This window comes from Nicotiana tomentosiformis, chromosome 8 (genome assembly GCF_000390325.3).
Source record: "Nicotiana tomentosiformis chromosome 8, ASM39032v3, whole genome shotgun sequence".
Lineage (NCBI taxonomy): Eukaryota > Viridiplantae > Streptophyta > Magnoliopsida > Solanales > Solanaceae > Nicotiana > Nicotiana tomentosiformis.
Window position 1 is genome coordinate 108,271,270 of NC_090819.1, and position 14,305 is coordinate 108,285,574.

At 35.2% G+C, this 14,305-nt stretch overlaps 1 protein-coding gene across 1 annotated transcript; it reads right to left on the reverse strand.

Annotated features, from left to right (window-relative positions):
- Nucleotides 1-10,774: 10,774 nt before the first annotated feature.
- LOC104090300 (zinc finger protein 1-like) lies at nucleotides 10,775-11,936 on the reverse strand. The gene has a single exon (XM_009595366.4). The coding sequence runs from the start codon at nucleotides 11,671-11,673 to the stop codon at nucleotides 10,924-10,926; it is 750 nt and encodes a 249-aa protein (XP_009593661.1). The 5' UTR covers nucleotides 11,674-11,936; the 3' UTR covers nucleotides 10,775-10,923.
- Between the last annotated feature and the right edge of the window lie 2,369 nt (nucleotides 11,937-14,305).

Here is a 14,305-nt window from a genome sequence, read left to right on the forward strand (position 1 = left end):
TTTCTGCGGATAGCACAAATATGTCTGCGGCCGCACCATGCTCTTCTGCGGTCCGCACAAATGTGGTTGTGGTCATATCATGCTCTTCTGCGGCCGCTTCGCACTCTTGTTAAACTTAAGATGCAGGTTCTCCGAACTTTGGCTTTTACGCAGTTTGCGGCTGCACAATTTCATGTGCGGTTCGCATCTTGCAACATTCTTTGATGGAATTGCTTTACGACCTGCGGCCGCAGATGGTATTCTGCGGACCACACTTTTAGATTTTGTGTTATTTTTGTCCTTAAGTTCAAATTACTCCTTCTTGAAGTGGATTTCATCTTTGGAGCTCATCTTCCAATATTCCTGCAATTAAGCATATTTTATCAGTTTTTGAGAACACAATTAAGCGCTTTTGGACTAAAACGAAAGCAAAAAGGTGCTAATAAGTAGTCAAAATCCCCACTTATCAGGGATCCAACTCATATTTCCGAGTAGAAGGACTATTCGCTCATGATGTTTTACGTAGCTTAACCCAGGTAGAATCTTTTCGCCTAGAGGGATCCAACTTATATTTCCGAGTAGAAGTACTCTTCACTCAAGCTGTTTTACGTAGCTTAACCCAGGTCGAACCTTTTCGCCTAGGGGGATTAATCTCATCCAATTTCACTCCTCTATTTGAGGATATAAAAACGGTCGAAGCAATAGTAATACCCAACAAGAGTCGGGGTCGAATTCCGCAGGTAGCTATGTGAATGAGTGTTAGTAGTATATATCTTAGCGCGTGAGTTTGTATATCTAAATTTGCACTTCCGCAATAATTGGTTTTGTTTGAAAATCTAAATTAAACTACGACTGCGATTTAAAAAATGAAACTAGAAAATTATTTTTGGTTGTTTTTCAAATGATATAAAAGGCCTAGGGCTATGACCTTTACCTAGGTGTTTGCCTAATGGGTTGTAAACTTTAAAATTTATTTTATTGGTCGGGGTGTATTATAACTTTCAACAATCAAGTACCTACTCAATACCTCTCGGTCAGAGAATGGTTTCGCCCAGTTTGGCTTTCTCAAGTCCAAATGGGTATTGAACAAAACAATTGATAATAAGCTCAAGTCGGGTTTTACTATCTCTAGGTTCAACCCTTTAAATAGGCTTATCAATCTCTCGATTGACCTAATTTCTTACTAGCCAAGTTTTCCTAGACTAAGTCTCTCTTTCTCAAGTAGAGACCAAGTCAAATAGGCATGAAATAATATTTGCAACTATTAATTCTTCACATAAAAGCGAGAACTAGGCTAGATAATAAACACCCAACCATTAACAAGCAATAAATCAAACACCCATTAAGTTTACACACTAGGGTTGGGTCATAAACCTAGTGAAAATCTAGCTACTCATGCTTAAATTGGAAGAAAAAGAAGAAGAAGTGATAATTAAACCCATATTGATAACTAAAATTATGGAATCAATATTCAAAAAGCTCAAAATAGCAAAAACTACTAAAAAGAGTAAAAGAAACGGTCTACTGTAGCAGCTGATGTCAAAACTTAACCTAAAAAAATAAAACTCTTCTATTTATACAGTACTGGAATTTTCGAACAAAAATGCCCTTTCGGAGGTTCTGTGGCCGTACAATTCCATGTGCGGTCCGCACCTTGCTTCAGCCTGATAGGATTAGAAACCTGCGGCCGCACAATTCTGAACTGCGGCCGCACTTCTCTCTTTCTGCAAAAAGCAAAAATATGTCTGCGGCCGCACCATGCTCTTTTGCGGTCCGCACAAATGTGGTTGTGGTCGTATCATGCTCTTCTGCAGTCGCTCTGTACTCTTGTTGAACTTGAGATGCAGGTTCTCTGAACTTTGGCTTTTACCGAGTTTCTGCGGCCGCTCAATTTCATGTGCGGTCCGCATCTTGCAACATTCTTTGATGGAATTGCTTCACGACCTGCGACCGCAAGATGGTATTCTGCGGACCGCACTTTTGGCTTTTGTGTTGTTTTTGTCCTTAAGTTCAGATTACTCCTTCTTGAAGTGGATTTCATCTTTGGAGCTCATCTTCCAATATTCCTACAATTAAGCATATTTTATCAGTTTTTGGGAACACAATTAAGCGCTTTTGGACTAAAACGAAAGCAAATAGGCGCTAATAAGTAGTCAAAATCCTCACTTATTAGGGATCCAACTCATATTTCCGGGTAGAAGTACTATTCGCTTAGGATGTTTTACGTAGTTTAACCCAGGTAGAACCTTTTCGCCTAGGGGGATCCAGCTCATATTTTCAGGTAGAAGTATCCTTCGCTCAGGCCGTTTTATGTAGCTTAACCCAGGTCAAACCTTTTCGCCTAGAGGGATCCAGCTCATATATCGGGGTAGAAGTACTCTTCGCTCAAGCTGTTTTATGTAGCTTAACCCGAGTAGAACCTTTTCACCTAGGGGGATCCAGCTCATATTTTCGGGCAGAAATACCATTCGCTCAGGCTGTTTTACGTAGCTTAACCCAAGTAGAACCTTTTTGCCTAGGGGGTTCCAGCACATATTTTCGGGTAAAACTACTCTACGCTCAGGCTGTTTTACGTAGCTTAACCCAGGTAGAATCTTTTCGCCTAGGGGGATCCAACTCATATTTCTGGATAGAAGTATCCTTCGCTCATGCTGTTTTACGTAGCTTAACCCAGGTAGAATATTTTCGCCTAGGGGGATCCAGCTCATATTTCTGAGTAGAAGTACTATTCGCTGAGGCTGTTTTACATAGTTTTACCCAGGTAGAACCTTTACGCCTAGGGGGATCTAGCTCATATTTTCGGGTAGAAGTACTCTTCGCTCAGACTGTTTTACGTAGCTTAACCTATGTAGAACCTTTTCGCCTAGGGTGATCCAGCTCATATTTACGAAAAGAAGTACTCTTCGCTCAGGCTGTTTTACGTAGCTTAACCCAGGTAGAACATTTTCTGTTAGGGGTATCCAGCTCTTATTTCTAGGTAGAAGTATGCTTCGCTCATGCTGTTTTACGTAGCTTAACCCAGGTAGAACTTTTTTGCCTAGGGGGATCCAGCTCATATTTCCCGGCAGAAGTACTCTTCGCTCAGTCTGTTTTACCTAGCTTAACTCAGGTAGAACTTTTTCGCTTAGGTGGATCCAGCTCATATTTCCGGGCAGAAATACTCTTCGCTCACGCTATTTTACGTAGCTTAACCCAGGTAGAACCTTTTCGCCTAGGGGGATCTAGCTCATATTCCCAGGTAAAATTATCCTTCGCTCAAGCTATTTTACGTAGCTTAACCCAGGTAGAACCTTTTCGCCTAGGGGATCCAACTCATATTTTCGGGTAGAAGTACTCTTCGCTCAGGCTATTTTTCATAGCTTAACCCAGGTAGAACCTTTTCGCCTAGGGGGATCCAGCTCATATTTACGGGTCGAAGTATTCTTCGCTTAATTTGTTTTACGTAGCTTAACCCAGGTAGAACCTTTTCGCCTAGGAGGATCCAACTCATATTTTCGGGTAGAAGTATTTTTTCGCTTAGGCTCTTTTACGTAGCTTAACCCAGGTAGAATACTTTCGCCTAGGGGATCCAGCTCGAATTTATGGGTAGAAGTACTCTTCGCTCAGGCTATTTTACGTAGCTTAACCCAGGTAGAACCTTTTCGCCTAGGGGCATCCGGCTCATATTTTTGGGTAGAAGTACTCTTCGTCCATTCTCGCTTTCCGTAGCTTAACTCGAGTAGAACCTTTTCGCCTAAGGGGATTCAATATTTTATCAGTAATACAGGGTACCAACCCCTGGTTACATTTCCATCAGTAATACAGGGTACCAACTTCTGGTTACATTTCTTTTAGTAATACAGGGTACCAGCCCCTGGTTACATATTTTTTTCCTTTCAGTAATACAGGGTACCAACCCCTAGTTACATGATTTTTTTTCCTTTCAGTAATACAGGGTACCAACCCCTAGTTACATTTCCTTTCGATAATACAGGGTACCAACCCTTGGTTACATTTCTTTTTGATAATACAGGGTACTAACCCCTGGTTACACTCCATAGTGATATAGGGCTCCAACCCCTGGTTACATTCCTTTCGGTAATACAGGGTACCCACCCCTGGTTATATTTTCTTTTGGTAATACAGGGTACCAACCCCTGGTTACATTTCTCCTTAGTGATACAGGGCGCCAACCCTTGGTTACATTCCTCCTTAGTAATACAAGGTATCAACCCCTGGTTACATTCTTTCAGTAATATAGGGTACCAACCCCTAGTTATATTTTTTTCAGTAATACATGGTACCAACCCCTGGTTACATTTCCTTTTGGTAACACAGGGTACTAGCCCGTGGTTGCATATCCTCACATAGCTACTATTGTCTTTATCTTGCTTTAATTAGGTTAGATAGTTTATAGCTTTCTCTAACAACTCACAAAATTTCCCTAGTCCAAACTAGGGCAGAAAAATTTTGTTCGTTTTGTTCATTTTTGATGGGTTTGCAAGACCCGCCTTAAGCACAAGTGACGATTGAAGCTTGCAGTTTCAGTTTCTCATCAGAAGAGAGAAATCTTTCGATCATAAGATAGTTGGAGTTAGCTTTGATAATGTGTCAGCAGCACAACTTCTCAAGTTTCATTTACTCAAATTCTGATCGGAAAATCAAGCAATTGAGAATGAGCCATAATATTTTCTTTAAAGGGCGTCAAGATCCAATCTAAGGTCAACGCAAGCGACCAGGTCATGAATCAAGATTTGACTCCAGAAGACACATAGATAGGAATTTTGTAACTCTTAGCTTACAGACATATGTAGTTATCTTCTCTTTTTCTTTTGATGTAAGCAGCAAGTGACACTAACAACAACAACAACAACATCAGCAGTCTTAACTCCAGTGTCTGGTAGTCCCAGCTACCAAAATTTATCCAGAACTACACTAACCTGATTTCTTTATGGCCAAGGATATGCAGGCAACCTCAGAAGCAAGGTTCGGTCACGTTTTTTCAAAATACCAACCAGGTGTAAATATCTAATTTTTGCTCTTTCTATTTCTCCTACATTACATTGTTTTTAGGTTTATTGTGTGTGTTTATAGACTTTAGCATTAAATTATTAATTAATTTATTAAGGGGTTTAAAGGTTTGAATTAATGTCATTTTTCAGTTGAGTTATACACAAATCAGGCCCAATATTTTAGCCCAATTCGGCTGAACCAGTCCAATTGTTGGCTTGCCAAGATCCGGATCAAAATGACGTAGTTTCATAATAAAACTGCGTCGTTTTACTAAATGAAGCAAGATCAAATCTTACCCATCCATTCCATCTAGATCCAATGACTCTCATTCACTATCTGCCTAGGTATTAAATGCCTCAAAAATTTGAAAATTGCCCCCATTTCCACCCATAATTCTTTTCTCCTTCCTCTTTTTTCTCTCTCTCTTCACTCTCTCTTTCTCCCTAACCGCTGCGGTACCACCGCCACTGCCGCCAGCTACCATCACTACCTCGCCTCTGCTTAGGCTAGCCTCGAACTCGAAACACGACTTTATTGTTGATGATATCGTGAGTGATCTTCGGCTCACCAGAGTTAGCGGTCACGATTTATCAATAAGAAAATCGTGCTCGAAGTTCAAAGTTCTACCGAGTTGGCATACCACTATTTTCGGCCACTTGAATTGTAAAATGGTAAAAATTCTAATCTTTTTTCATGGTTGATTTTTTTTTTCCAGATTTTTTTTTTCTCTCATTAATTATTTTAGCATTAGTTTTTAAAGTTTGAAATGCTAAATTTTCTGTTTTTGCACTTGTTGAAGTAGTAGAATGATTTTGTATTGATGAAAGATGAGGTAATGAAGGAATACTTTAGAGTATAGGGTACTTGTTAGGTTTCTTACTTACTGCTTCAGAGACTTTTTGAGTACAAAACACAAAAGTCAATTGTTTGGTAAGAAAATATATACTTTTGGATAGTTTTTGAACAAAAGTCTATCTTTGAATAGTGAAGAGCAGATTTTATTTGAAATACTCTCTTTTGGACAAGATTGAACTAGAAAATTTTACCTTTTGAATTTTAAAGCAGATTTTGTTGAAAAATCTATCCAAAAAAAAAGATAGATTTTTAATTATGAAATGCCTGTTTTTTCTCCTATAAAAAACATACATCTTTAGAGTAGCAAGGAGATATCTACGGACTGGAAAAAAAAGGAGAGAATTTTGAGAGAAATGTTTTCGTAAAATCATCTTTAGTAGGTGAAAATTGTGAGCTTTGTGAGTGTCTCTTAGAGTGCAAAACCTTTGAGAAAAATAGAAAGACCCTTCAGTCAATTTTTGAAGTTGCTTAGCCACTAGTTTCAAGCATCTTTATTGGTTTTCTAGACTATTTTAACGCCATTTCTGTTGCTATTTTTTTGCTGCTATTCTTACTCATTCTACGGCTATATTTTTATAATTCTGCGATCCAGGTATTTTTTTTTTTAACTTTGTATTGCAGATACTTTCAGAAGTAATAAAGATTTGAATTTAGTTTGGATTGTTGGAAAATGAATATATTCAATTTTGTCTAAGACTAAATATTATGATTGTGATTGAGCATGAAAACGTGCTAGAAGTCAGTTAACATTAACTCTCTTTTACATGGGTAGTTGAAACTATTTTTTTTGTATGTTTATGGATGTTAGTTTTGAATGCTTTATGTTTAAAGTATTGAAAATCGATTAGTGCTGAATTTTTGGCCTGCCACTCTGATTTAGATCTTAATTAAGATAAAAGCGGTTGTTTAGTAAAGTGTTTGTTTATGAAGTCATGACTTGGTAGAAATGGCTATAGTAAAATTTGTTGGATTAATAATTTGGCTTTCAGGTGGCTGTCTATGCAAATCCCAATTTCAAAGTATCCTGGGCCAAAACCTAAATTTCTGTAGGCCCAACTACAACAAGTTAAGGGCTGGCCCAATATTAAAGTTGTCCAAAATAGGCCAGCAGTGTAAATGCACCAAAATTGGCCCAACAGCCCCAATAACAAAGAAAGTGGCCCAATGTCATTTTAAACCCAATAAACAAAGCTGGTCCAAATTTTTAATTATCAGCTTTTCAGATAATTTTCAATATGTGATATTTTCTTCTAAACTATGTAGCTTAATTACCTATGTAACTTAATAACCTTAGTAAATAATTTAAGCACTAGACAAACATTAGGCGCGCTATAAATTTTTTTCTTCGTCTCGGTCGCACATTCGCTTGCGTGGTGCGGTTAGGACCATTTGATATTATCCAGGTCATTATTTAATAATTTTAATAATCAAGCAATAAAAGCGGATATAGAAAAAAATATAAAAATCTTATAAATCACAGTTTGTCCAAAATTAATTCAAGCCAAATGTAGTAATTGTATGTAAATTGTATTCTGTTGTAAACTCGAAGAAGAAGAAGATCACATGGTATGTCATGTGCTCTTCTTCTTCTTCTTCTTCTTCTTCTTCTTCTTCTTCTTCGACGAGTTTCAATATGAAATTTAGCTAAAATCAAGTCTAATCTTCACCAAAGACCCTTAAAATTGAGATATAAACTCCAAACAATATTTTTAATTGTTTGCAACAACACCCAATCCAAACAAATAATGGTTTTGAAAACCCAAATTCAAATTCAAAGCTTCAAAACTTTTTTATGGCTGTCAATGGTGGAGAGTCAAACACATGAATATTAAAAACTCTTTACTGCTCATAGTCGAAGAGGATTTTTATCCAACTCATTTCATCCAACTTTGGACAGTAGTACAATGCTTCAACAGAGCCATTCAATGGAAAAGTCAATCACATTCAAAGAGTTCAATACCAAATTTCGCTTATCACTTTTACATACAATTTCTTGAAATGTTTGGAGATGTAGTAAATATTCTCATCAATGTCTTTACATGTTCTATTATTTCTTTCTTTTTTTAATTTTTTCTACATTTCTTGAAAGGGGAACATACTGCTGGTCAAAATCTATTAGTAGATTTTATCTCATATGGTTCTCACGGTCCTCTGTTTGATTGAATTTGGAAAGGAAAATACTTATTGAAAGAGGTGTGGAAAGAAAATAGGAAAAGGATGTAACTAAATCTCCTAATTTAAGGCATTAATAATGGATTGTATATAATTTATAAGTAATCCTTGTTTAGGGCGGGTAATATACAAAATTAGGATAATTTTGGTAAATAAGTTTCAAATATTGTATAGGAAGGAAAAAAGCCTCCATATTTTCTTTCAAATGTGGGCTTAGGCTCCCAATCTTTTTAGCTACTAATGTAGGATTTTTTTCGCACACCCTACAATCTCCCCTCGAACACTACTAGAAATTCGGCAAAAACCGACCAAGGTCGACCGACCAACTTTGGTCGGTAAAAAAACCGACCAAAAAACCGACCAAAGTTGGTCGGTTTTTCAATTTTTATTTTTTACGAAACCGACCAACTTTGGTCGGTTTTCTTTGGCGCAAAAATGCGGGAAACTATTTTTGAGTCCCGCGAAATTTATGTTTCAAGAAACCGATCAACTTTGGTCGGTTTTTCAATTAATATAAATAAAAATTAATATTAAAAAAACCGATTAAAATTGGTCGGTTAATTCGGCGGGTCATTTAAAAAAATCGACCAACTTTGGTCGGTAATTTTACTTTTTAATAAAAACGACCAACTTTGGTCGGTTATTTTCGTGCGAAAATACGATTAAAGAGTATAAATCAAATAAAAGACAGTCTTAAAACAAAATGTACAAATGGTCTAGTGGTAGAATTGTATTCTGCCACAGTACAGACCCCGGTTCGATTCCCAGATGGTGAATTTGTTTTTTACATAATTAAAATACCGACCAACTTTGGTCGGAAAAAAACCGACCAACTTTAGTCGGTTTTTTTTTGCAATATTTTTTTTTTAATTTAATTGACCGACCAACTTTGGTCGGTAATTTCCGACCAACTTTGGTCGGTATTCCTTTCCGACCACAAAAATACCGTCCACACATAAATGGTCGCGTTTTGGTCGGTTTTTTGCCATTACCGACCAACGTTGGTCGGTTTTTTTGGTCGGTTTTTACCGAATTTCTAGTAGTGGAAGGAAGTTCCACGTGGTTCATTATCACGATCTACAGGTCAATTTTCGAGATTTACTGTGTGCGACCCATATTATTAGAGTATTTATGGCAATCGAAACCCTCAACAAACTTCTTGGGGGAAGTAAATTGAGTCTCACGCCATTACTCTGCCATTGTTGTACGCGTTCCGCCGAACTTGGGTTCTGATTTCAGTTAGTTGGGCTAAAATAAGTCAAAAATATTCTTAATGTGATGTGATATTATCCGCTTTGAAATTTAGGACAAGCCTGCACGAATTTCTCTAAAATGCCTCACACCGCTGAGAGATCGTACGCATTACGTATAAGCTTCCAATCTGTTGCAAAACTTTAATTTGTTTGCACGCTCAACATAATACATGTTCGGCCCACACATATATAAGGTCAAAGCAAGGTGTCAAGTGAAAGTCATAAATAGAAACCCTATACTTCCAGGTTGGATCATCCTACCAAATGTGAAACAATTATGTAATAAAAAACTAAAATAAATAATTAAAAGGCAAAAGTGGACTCACTATCATATTAGATTATAACACAAGAATCAAATCTTGGAAGATCTAGCAATGAAATAATGTAATGTGACACCGTACAGAGTCATTGAAGATGATAAACATTATCTCTATTAATTAATGGCTGATGACAGGGCCATTCAATAAAATATTTGCGTACTACGACAAAATAAACAGCCATTTTCTTTAACTACTTCAACAGTTGAAACACTGTCCAATTTGTTCATACATTGAGTTTCTTAATTATGCTGAAATCCAGTTAAACCTAATTAATGGTTTTATTAATAGTATTATTGTTAACATGAGTTGTTTAATATGTGGAAACAACCGACAGCTTGCTGTAATTACTGAAAGTCTTGTGAGGTGCCACCAAACTCTTCGATTGCAACGTAGTAGCTTCTAGATTAAGTTTTCTTGATTGCTGAAAACCTGGTACTGTTGTCGGGGTACATTAATGATAACTGTAATTTTGTTTTGATACGAGGTCCCATTTGCCTACCTCTAAGACGAGGGACATAATTGAGACGAGGGACATTAATCTAGTAGCTTCTAGATTTAATGATTGTAATCTTATTATATACATACATTTTAGTTTTTGTATGGAAAGATACACAATTTGAGACAATTCGATCCATAAAACTCGCGCTAAATCCACCTGTGTAATCAATGTCTTCAAATGACAGTAATAGCTACTACTCCCTCTTGTCCAAGGAAATACGAACTCCCCAGATAAAAAAATATTTTTATTAAATTAACTTTAATTAGTTGTTATTTTGATATATTGAAATACGTAAATAAGAATAAATTTTGATAAAATAAAATTAATTCCTTCTTAATTATATAAATAAACACTTATTTTAAACCAAACCAAGATAAAAAAATAAAATGATCAAGACCGAGAGTACTTTTAGAAAATTGATGTGAAAGGAAAAGTACGGTGTCCCATCCGAAGATCTTGATTTTAATTCGACTTTTATGGCTTAGAATTGAGAGTTAAATCGTGTTGGAATTCAGAAACTTGGCCCAAAATTAGCCTTATGTTAAACATGTACAGAAGAATTTGGTGTTACTTGAAATAATTTGAAAAACCTCTAAAAGAAGGTTGTAATTTGTATGAGACTTGTGATCTAAAGTGGTAGCTTGTATTGAATTTAGCATCATAAATTGCTGAAACAGCTAGAAATTTAAATGATGGAATCAACAAAAGCTAAAAGGGTTTCTTGATATCAAATGATATATCGTACAGGGCAATGTCATACAAAATTAAGAGCTAGCGAAAAGTAACCAAAACCCCGAATTTGACTGAATAATATCACAAAATGAAAAACATGGGTTTTGGCAAAAGGAAAGAACTAGAGCTTGAGAGAAAGATCAATTTTTTGCAAGTCACTTTTGTTCTCTTCTTGGGGAATGAAGTGAATATTTCCTTTAGGAATCATAGACAGTTTTCCTACACCTGGTTGGTGTTTGATGAATTGCCTGTTTGACCAATTTCCACTACTATTTGTTGCTTTATGAATCATAGAATGTGCCTGAATTTCCAGAGAATTGTTCTGATAATTTGCACCATTTAGAGGCAGGGTAGACATACTGCTAACAAAATTATAGTTATTCTGATGCTGTACTCTTAGATATGGATGATGGCCAAAAGCAGCAGCAGCAGCTGTTGGGGTGAAATTGAAAAGGTGATGTCCAATTGGTTTCTGACCAGCTCTTTTGGCAAGTGTTCTTTCTCTCTTATGTGCATTTTGATGTCCTCCTAATGCTTGTGAACTGTAGAATTTCCTTTGACAATAGTTGCACGAGAATACTCTTGGCTCTGCACCATCTGATGTTGGATCATTTTCATTACATATTGGACTATTATTTGTGTTTAAACGTTCAAGCAGATTCAGTTCCGGATTCTTTCTATGGTCCGACTCATCTCCATCGCCATCGCCACTGCTTTTCCCACGGAGTCTGATATCTTCTGTGGCATTCTGATGATCTTCTTCTTGTTTACGATAGTTTCTTTCATCTTGACAAGACGAAGACGAAGAAGAAGAAAGAACGTCTTGACCACCTTTGGGGTGTAAATGTACATCTCTTTTGAGGGTTACCATTGAACTTTATTTTGTTGGAGCCTATGGCTAGAAAAAAAGAGCTCCAAGTTAATTTGACAAGTACTTTGTAGGAGGAAGAGATATGCTTTTATCAGTGTTTATAGAATAATAGAATACTGATATATGAACTTGATTGTGGAATTGAGAAGAAAGTTTGATAGGATTCTACTTCTATATTTTTAGAACTCCAAAAGTTGATGCTACTGCAATTTTCTATTCTTGACTTTACGCTTGTAAGCAATACCTACCCTCCAAAGCCTTTTACATAAGTCATATAAATATACTACTTTTATCTAGAGTCGAATGCGCGCCTATTGATTCAATCAATTTATTATATGAAGGGACCCCAAAAAAGACTAAATAATTTTAATAGGATAATGTCAAGAGAATTACAATAATTTAGAATAATACTATAGTATGTGAAGTTCATTTTGAAGGATAACTTTACAGTTTTGGTTTCTAAATTTAAGACAAAAAAAGAGGGTTTTAAAAAAAATTAACAACAAAATATCGAATAGACTTCCCGGGAAAATTTATGTCGAAGTGGAGAGCAGGCCTAAGTGCAAATTTAACGAAGGTATGTGACTCATATGCTTGATTGGAGAATATAATAAATCTAGGTAGAATTCATTTTCCCTATTATTTGATTATGCGAAAGTCACCTACTATTTGATGTGACTTCAATGATAGACGTACGAAAATAATAGTTTGATTTAATTAAAAAAACTAGATACTAAAGGAAAAAAAAACTAGATAACATGTCCAATTTCATGCTTAGCAAAACTGTGTAACGTGTGAGATCCAGAGAAGGGGAAAGAGGGGAAGAGGCGTTTAAATTAAAAAGGACAATTTTTATATAGATGTTTGAGTTTTATGCATGTTGTTTTATTATTACGTAAACTTCCTAATTTTAGAGTTAGTTGTCGAAAATTTAATTTTCAGGAAGTAGTCGCATATTGTAGTAGAGGTATATATGTGTAATTATCTTAAACTATAAGTAAAAGACAAACTGAATAACAAAACCTAAATTTTTAAAAGACGATTGTACATAATGACCATCATTGCTATCTAAGAGTCCGAGAGAAGATACTAATCACCTATCACTTAATTCATTTTACAAAGCAATTGTTTAATTCAAGAATAAAAAAACAGCAAATTGAGTTTTCCAATTTTAATTTATATTCATGGGAAAGTTCAGCCTACTTTCTAAAACCTGCTTTCTCTTGTATTTGGAGATATTAGTTATCTCTCTTATTGTGATCTTATTAAACAATTACTAACTTTGTCACTAAAAACTACATCAAATGATTAACATTGATATTTCAGAAATACTCTTTAAATCATCTATTTTTCACATTTATCTCATTTCTTGGTTCTATAGAGACCCTAAACTCATGTTTTCATAAGTAAAGCCTAATATCATATTTCGTCAACCATGACACCTTCTTTATTAATTTAACATTTATTTTTATTTGGCGGTTTTCCCACAACTAGTAATTTGTCATTTCTATTTGTAGTTTCAAAAGAAAAAAATTATGAATCTACGTGTCAAAGACAGATGTGGTTTGTCGTATGTAGTCGTGGATGTCAAAGAACATGAGAAGTGGCCGACAAAGTGAAAGGGGAAACTTTCTTTGATTGTGCCTCGTTAATTATATTTTAATCCTCTAAGTTTAGTGATTTTGTTTGTTTATCATCATCAAATCTTAAAAGTAAACCCTTGAGATAAGTATAATCTTTGCTTTTTAATTACTACTATAATATATTTCCATGATGTAAGTCCTCGTTTACGGTGTTACTCCTTTTCTCTTTTCTTTTTTGTCATGTTCACCCTATTGATGAATGAGAGAAATTTGGTTGTAGTATTATAGAAGTTGAAGTTAAATCCTGATTTTAACACGTTATTAAGATAAGATTAATTTAGAAAATTGGGTTGTTTGAGCATAGCATTTTCTCATTTGAGCCTAAACTGCCTTAGCTAATTTTTCTCCAAGGGCATGCAGTCTGTTTGGCCAAACATTTACAAAATTCTATAGAAATGTCATTTGTCTGGTAAAAAATAAGTACTTATTTTGAAGAGTAAAAGGTGTTTAATCAAGCTTGTGAGAAAAAACAAGTGATACTATTTTTGTCTTATTTTATGTGATTTTTTTTTAGTCTATACCGAAGGATATCTTTATATATTTAAAAATAATTTATCTTTAAATTTTTTATGTTATCCTTAATGATTGTCATGATTTTATAGTTATACAAAGTATCTATGGTATTTTTTTTAGACTACCGTAAATACTTTATACATAAATATATGATAAATTTGAGACTATAAATGTAAAAGTTCTTATAATGCCGAGTTAAATTATACCAAATAAATTGAAAAAAGAGAGATTAAATGTCAATTTAAAGAGCTTTTGGTCGAGGTGCCTCCACTTTCATGCTTGAACTTCTACGTACTCTTTGATTGTTTTCTTTCTCAGTTCAGCACAGGCTAGCTCTGCTGCCTCATTATAGGCGGATTCAGAATTTAAATTTTATGGGTTTAAACTTTAAGAATTTTAACACTTCTATTATATTTTTTAAATTATGGATTCGGTCCTATTATTTATTACAATTTAAGTAAGATTTTGCATTATTT

What these genes read in the sequence shown, in the direction of transcription:
- LOC104090300 (XM_009595366.4), bottom strand. Translation starts at nt 11,673, where the DNA reads ATGGTAACCCTCAAAAGAGATGTACATTTACACCCCAAAGGTGGTCAA.